We start from the raw sequence: 7465 nt of genomic DNA, 5'->3' as shown, positions 1-7465 counted from the left end.
ATCCTAAATAGGAAAATGTTGATTTTCCATAAAAATCACTTTTCTAACTATTTTGCACCTACAATCGAGTAAACCTTAGATGAGTTTTGTAAAGGGAGGTACATTATCTAGACCGTAAACGTGTCCAAGCCGATTAAGTGGTACTTTGAATAAGTCAGTGAATCCAGTCCTGCCCAGCAGTAGGGTAGACCAAGGTAGTGACGTCTAAACTGGTTGGTAGGGTAGGACAGCGCAAATGGAAACCTAGTCTACTCAGCAGGGCAAGCCTGATTTGAATATCTGCATAATTTTTGAATATGCAGATTGAATCCTGAGATCTTGGAAGAGATCTTCTAAGAATCTTAGAAATTCATATTCCGTTTAGGATCCTCGAAATCAAGGGATTCACTGTAATCAAATTCTGATTAAGAGAGAAATCCTGATTCGAAAGAAATATCTATAAATAGAGGAATCAATGAAGGAAAGAGGGTTGGAATTTCTTACTTCTTGAATACTATTTTCTCTACAACTCTAATTTGATCGTCTGAGAATTATTGACAGATATCACACTGTTGCTAACATGAGGGATTGGGGAGCTACTTCGATTCAATAGAGCAAAGTTGATCAAGGTAAAATTCGATTCTGCGTTTACAAGTTTTATTTGGAGTGGATCCTTTGTAGCGCAACTTCCCTGTAGCTCTCTATAGCGTGATCTCCACAGGTGAGAAAGACTTGTGTTGGGAAAAAAATAACAACTCAGGCCTGGAGAGTATAAAGGCTAAGATTTGATTTAAAAAAAATTAAAATTGGCCATGTCCAAATGTTTTAAAATGGATGGTCAATGAACTCCCAATTTCAAACGGTGGGTTTTAAGTATCTCGTTGTTGACGTGGAACTCTTCCAACCATTGGATCGTGCCACAAAGGGCTACAGGTAAGCTGCGCTACAAAGGATCCAATCCCTCTATTTTAATGATGTACGGTGTTCCGCAAGATTATTTGGATAGAAACTGGAGAGTCTAGTATCACAAACACAAAACACACATACATTTTAAAACGGAAATAGTAAGAAGGATTGAATGCAATTAAGGAAGATAACAAAACTTCCAGACAAAAAAACGAAAGTGGCTACTTAAGTTTCATTGAGGAAAGACTGTGAAGAAGGTCTGTATGCAACTTAGCAAAATAGCGAAACTTGCAGCAAAGAAAGCGATAGTCGTCCAGGGACTATTGAAATGAGTCTGCATGATTTCACCAATGTAGACCTTCTTCTTTTCTTTACAATGAGAATGAATGCTCTTTACAACTTTGGAATATGTAAGAGGACCATGCACCAATCCAATTGCCAGTTGGTTGACGAGATTAGCGACTTCCTTATCGCTACCCAGGCAATTGTAGATTATGGCTTCTGACCGCCATACTGTCACATCGTCAGCGTGATCAATAAGTGTATCTAGGAAACATATGTAAGAGATGATTGAATAATCGAAATCAGAACTCAATTCATAGGCAATTAAGTTGAGAAACTTTTCTTTGGTTGAGTGGTTAAATTCAATTGGAGGAAGTGATAGCTCTCCATAAACCATATGAGATCGAAAACTAATGTCATTTAAACTACTTGTATCACTCCTCTTGAATTTAATCCCCATAGCTTTAAGCTCCTTGACGGGAGGGTATGATCGCCAATCTGCATAACTTAGTTTGGGTATATTACGATTGGGACTGTCACCGACTAATTTGGTTCGAAAAAGGTCTAAGATATGAATGTGCGAATCTCGACCAGCTAATGAGAATCCCTCAAAATAGTAGCCTTGAGGACCAATCTGTAGTTTTATAAATTCATGAATCATTTCTTCCCCTTCATCTTCACGGTATTTAAACTCCATCAACACCTTGAGAATTAGGTATGGGAGTTGATTCTCCAGTAAGAACAAATCTCTGAGTATAGATGGTATGTCCTGGCCGAATGTCATCAACTCAATGTGGTTGCCACCAAACATGATGCGTTCGATGAAATCCAAAACAAAGCAACCATCCAAGAACATCATCCGTGTGAATGATTCATTGTCAAAATTAGCCATGGTAGAGTCATCGGCGAAATACTTCCTTGCCTTAAAACTCACGAATTCAACCTTACGATAGACATCACGAATGTTAGAGCCACAACCACTAACAAATCTCCGAGCAGATGTGCTCTTTAGCTTTTCAATTGTTGATAACTTGGGTTTGCCATGGTGATAAGGGCCAATTGACACCACCGTGGGATCAAAGCATTTCTTGTTAGCTTCAATCTCAAGCAACCAACATGGTACCCTATTAATTCTAGGGTCGATACGGGTCCTTCGCTCACTTGTATCCTTCATTATGTTGTCCAACCACTCCTCTTTACTGCCTCGTGTAAATGTGATCATGCAGCTGGGACACAAATGGCATATAAGGAGACATTAAAACTAAAAACCATTTTTATAAATATTTAAATAGTGAAAAAAAAAATGACAATATATTATTGTTATGGCTATATCCCGTGTCGACGACCTACAAAGAGTGGAGATTTTATGTTCATAAATGAGGGTGCTGCACTTTTAAATCAACAAGAAGCTATCATGTGTCCCAAAAAGGAAAATTCTACACACTAACCGCTACTATCACAAAATTCTTCAATTTTTTTATATATATGAAAAATAGGAAATTGGAGATCTGTGAAACTACTTTGACTAATCATTCAATTCATTTTTTATTTATTTATTGAAATGTCTCTTGAAATTCTAACCCCCATAACGCTTCTATTTTTTTTTTAAATTAATGTTGGAGTGACCTCAGTGGGGGATATACGGGGACATCTTGAAGTGGTGGCGTACGCATGCCCATAGATGCATTTTCTCCAAGATACAAGTAAAATGCATTTACGGACTTATGCATGCCACCATGTCAAGATGTCCTGCTGAGGTCACTCTAGCATGACTCATTTTTTACATAGTTAGAAACATCATTCTTACAAGTCATGCGGGAGTGACCTCATGATTGTACCTCATATCTCACTTCCTTAGGAGCCATAGATGCTTTCCCTACACAATTCCATGCTAGTAAAGTGAGACATGAAGTAAACTTGATGTCACTTCAGCATTATTCATCTTATAATCTTCGAATTATGTTTAACTATTTTCCAATTTAAATAGAATCGATACCTTGAATAATGAAGGGGTTATCTTAGAACCCTTCTCTCAAATGAAAATTTTTTTTGCTCACAGGATTTCACAGAATCCTACATCGACCAATCATATGAACCTATGTGTATTAAGGGCATTCCAATTTACAAAACTACTCTTGTTATGTTTCCAGCGATTGGTCATCCGGATTCCTCTGAAGAGTCGTGATGATTTGACTCCCTTTTTTGTACACTGCCTTCACAAAATTATAGATCCTTTTCTTCGGGATACACAAGTAAAAAGATTTATGATTTTGTGAACTGCCAAGTCGGGGAGTGTATAAAAACCGGAGTCAAATTATCATTAGTCTTCTTTGAAATCCCTCTTCTTAATAAATATCTACATTCTACACAGCCCATGAGGGTGTCCAGGCAACACAACTTTAACAGGCCATATAACCTATAGTTACAGGCCATCAACCAACTATGAAACTTCTAACCCCAGTTTACAAATTGAAGAATCGGTGACTGTCAATTATTTGTAAATCACTTTTGATGGGGTAAGAATTTTCAGAATGGACTGTTTTTTGTGAAGATGATATCCTATAAAAAAAAATTAGCCAAATCTGAAACTTTTAGCTCATATATTGAAAAATGTTTGACACAATGTTTGGCATTCTTTAGGGTCTCAGAAAGCTTCCCTATATATATATATATATATATATATATGAGAGAATTGCTATGAGCACCCCGACTTTTTCTTATTACACCGTAATTTCGTAAACTATTTACCACCCCCCAATTAAAAATTTAAAACACTCTTTAAACATTACCAAGGTTTGGCTCAAACATTATAACACCCATTCAAACAATCTCAATAGTCGTTTACAATTATGGTTAGGCTCATAAAAAATCTTAAACCCAAAAAATAGAAATTTAGCAAAAAGAAAATGAGAGCTTCTATTGGCACCAGACTTTTACTTATTCTCAATCAATTTCTAATTTTCTTTATTTTTAATTGGGATGTAATAAGTAAAATTTGGGATGCCAATAGAAGCTCACTCCATTATGCAAACGTTGATTACTAAGAAATGCAAGTAAAAAGATAAATTTTTCTTTAAAAAAAGAAGAGAAAAGAAACGACAAAGAGAGCAGCTAATGACCCATCAATTTTCACTTATAACACACCAAACTATATATATAGAGATTTACCGGGGCAGACCTAGGGGTGTCAATGGGTTGGTTCCGGTTCGGCAAAACCATCATATTTGTTCAGTTTCAATTTTAAAATTAGTGGAAGATCCGGAATCGTCAAAAACCGTATGTACCCATCAGTTCCGATTCTTAATAAACGGATAAGGAAAATATATATATATATATATATATATATATATATATATATATATATATATATATATATATATATATATATATATATATATATATATATATATATGCAAGTGTTTTTTAACTATAAAATACAAAAAAAAAAAAAAAAAAAAAGATCATTTATGAGTTATAATTACAAAAATATTTCATTCAAGAACATAATACATCGTCTATAAAAGCATTAATGGAAAAATTATAATTGTTGTAACAAATATTTAAGTTAAAATTTTTTTTCTGAAAAACTAAAATTTATCTTGTTTTACTTGTAACAAACTTATAGGAATAATAATGCTGAAGTGACCTCAAGATTGTATCTCATATCTCGCTTTCCTGACGTGAAAGTGTGAAGGAACCATAGATGCTTTTCATCGAGATACATGTGAAAAGTATCTATGGTTCCTACCCACTACCATGTCCTGAAGTTGAGATATTATGTACAATATTGAGGTCACTCTAGCATGACTCTTGTAGGAAATAAAGACATTTTAAATTAAAATACATAATTTATATGAAAACAAGATAAATTTTATATAATATCGATTAACTTTAAAATGTATGAAAACCGGACACCCACGTGTACACGTCAGTTTAGTTCCATATAAACCCGGCTCTAATCGGGTATTGAAAATAATGATCCAAAACAGAGGTTTTCAGTTTTGGTTCGGTTAAATGGTTATCTATTGCAATTTTATTACAAAAACTCTCACTGAACAGACCTTACTTTACAAACAAGCTAGCATGACTAATTTAGTAAGATTTCAAATTTTACTAAGGATCTTGGATCCACGGATTATCAAATTAGCAATCCATGAAAAAATTCATGGAAAAAAAATTCATAATTCAAAATTCAAAATTCAAAAAAACAAAAAAAATCCTTACTTATTGAACTCCCAACTCCCAACTCCCAACTCCCGACTCCCAAATTTAAAACTAAAATACAACAATGAAAATTAATCGGTTTTTATTTTTTATTTTTTGACTTCTAATTTTTTTTCAAAGTTCTTACAATTTAATCCTTTATAAGCCTGTGGCGTCAGATCAAGGTAGATAACCAATCCAAGGTTTACCGCGTAACAAACTTAAAAAAGGTAAGGTTTCCTTGGAGTTGTCAGAACTTCAAGGGAGTTTTTGTAATATAAATGCAGCTGATAGGTCTGCCCGGTAAATCTCTCAATTATAATATATGGACACTCATTCAAATTGGAAAGGATTGGTGTGTATAAGTAAAAGTTGGTGTGCCAATAGAATCTCCCAGAAAATATAGATTAATTTATATAAAAAGATAAATATATTTAAAAAAAAGGTAGAAAAACAAGAAGAAATATGAGAGAAATTGCTTACGAATCGGAAGATCCAGACTTTGAGTGAGAGCTTCCATCATTTAAATGCTCCATGTTGCAGAAACCCTAAATCTTCCCAATTCAAAGATAGAAACAGAGATATGAAACCCTAACTTATCAGATGTTGATAGAGTTGGACTGATCTGTTCGAATTTTAGAGGCGAAGAAGAAACCCTAAATTTTCGATCTCACAAGGCACAATAGATCCACAATGATTCTAGTCTCCCTCATCAGTCAAATGGAGTGTTTTTTCTTTGCTATTTTGGGTGATTTAGAGATACCCCTTTACATTTTAGAGAATATTTGAGATAACTCTCAGTGATTTAGAATTGATGACAAGTCACTTGACCTCGGTCTTCTTTAATAAACTAATAATGTTGGATGATATGAAAGCCCTCATCTTCTTCAAACTCGAGAAAAGAAGTTGAAGATGATGGCAAAGTCGAGTCAAACATTGAACCCGCGGTTCAACCATTGATCCAGACCGCATTAGGAGTCGGTTCATGGGTTCATTATAGGGGCGTCGATGGGTTCATTTAATCGTAACAAAATTTGGAAACCTTGGTTTTAGTTCCCTTTCTGATAATCGATTAGAGTTGGGTCTAAAAAAGAACCGAACCAATACGAATTAAAATTGATTAATTCTATCTGATGGGTATATGCGGGCACCTAGAACCGATTTATTTTGTCCTTCCTTTTATACTATATATGACTTAAATGTTTTTTTTTTCATTTTAAAATTAATATATGTTATATAAATGGGTTATTACTTTTAAAAATTTATTATTTGTAGATGAATTTTAATTTTTGAAAAAAAATCATTAACTCATATCTTTAGTTCGACAAATTATAATTAAGTTGATGATTTTGTAGATAATAATTATGTTTTGGAAAGGAAAAATAGGATTTACTATAATTTGAACTGAAGAGCTTGAACCCAAAAATATAATTGTATTGTTTCCATGTAACCGAATCGGATTGAACCCATTGACACCCCTAGCTCATTGAGCTCAATCAACTGATCTAATCAAGTTTAAAACACTAGTCCATTAATAATAAAATACAAGAGTTGGTGCTAGCATATTTGAAATGTACTAAACCTATTTTGATATTGTTCCTCACCCTTAATTATATATTTGGTGTATTCAAGGTATTATTTAATTCATTTGACATATGCATGTACTAATGAACTAAAGTTAATTTAAAATAAATTAAATTTAAGTTTTTTATTCTAAAGCTTCCATTGCTACTCCAACTATTAGTTATTGCACCCTAATTTCTTAAATTAATTATCATACCCCAGTTAAAGAGTAAAACACACTCTTGAAACTAGGAGTGGCAATCTTAACACGATTCGAAAACGACATGAAATTAGTGAGTTTGTGTCATACCTAATTGGGTTTGGGTCGTAATAGTGTCAACCCATCTAACACAATTATTAAATGGGTCAGGTCCAGGTTATGGGAATCAACCTGCTTAACCCATTTTTACATGTTTAGTTATTCTGTCATTAACCTATAATTTTAAATATATCAATAATTATTTAACAATTTTTTAAATTATCCATTTTTGTTAGAATTTCCTAGAACATTTGTAAAATACATTTTTTTTTT

At 33.5% G+C, this 7465-nt stretch overlaps 1 protein-coding gene across 1 annotated transcript; it reads right to left on the bottom strand.

The window, feature by feature from the left end:
- Positions 1-1027: 1027 nt before the first annotated feature.
- On the bottom strand, positions 1028-6205 carry LOC147384170 (UPF0481 protein At3g47200-like). The gene is made up of 2 exons (XM_086426845.1): positions 5854-6205; positions 1028-2393 (listed from the first exon to the last, which is right to left on the bottom strand). Exons 1-2 carry the CDS (start codon positions 5904-5906, stop codon positions 1118-1120), a joined length of 1329 nt encoding a protein of 442 aa, XP_086282971.1. The 5' UTR covers positions 5907-6205; the 3' UTR covers positions 1028-1117.
- Positions 6206-7465: the final 1260 nt, after the last annotated feature.

The sequence above is a fragment of the Akebia trifoliata genome, chromosome 15 (genome assembly GCF_017979445.1).
Source record: "Akebia trifoliata isolate Shusen 1 chromosome 15, ASM1797944v1, whole genome shotgun sequence".
In the NCBI taxonomy this organism is placed as follows: Eukaryota; Viridiplantae; Streptophyta; class Magnoliopsida; order Ranunculales; family Lardizabalaceae; genus Akebia; species Akebia trifoliata.
This window is presented reverse-complemented; position numbering and strand designations above follow the sequence as displayed.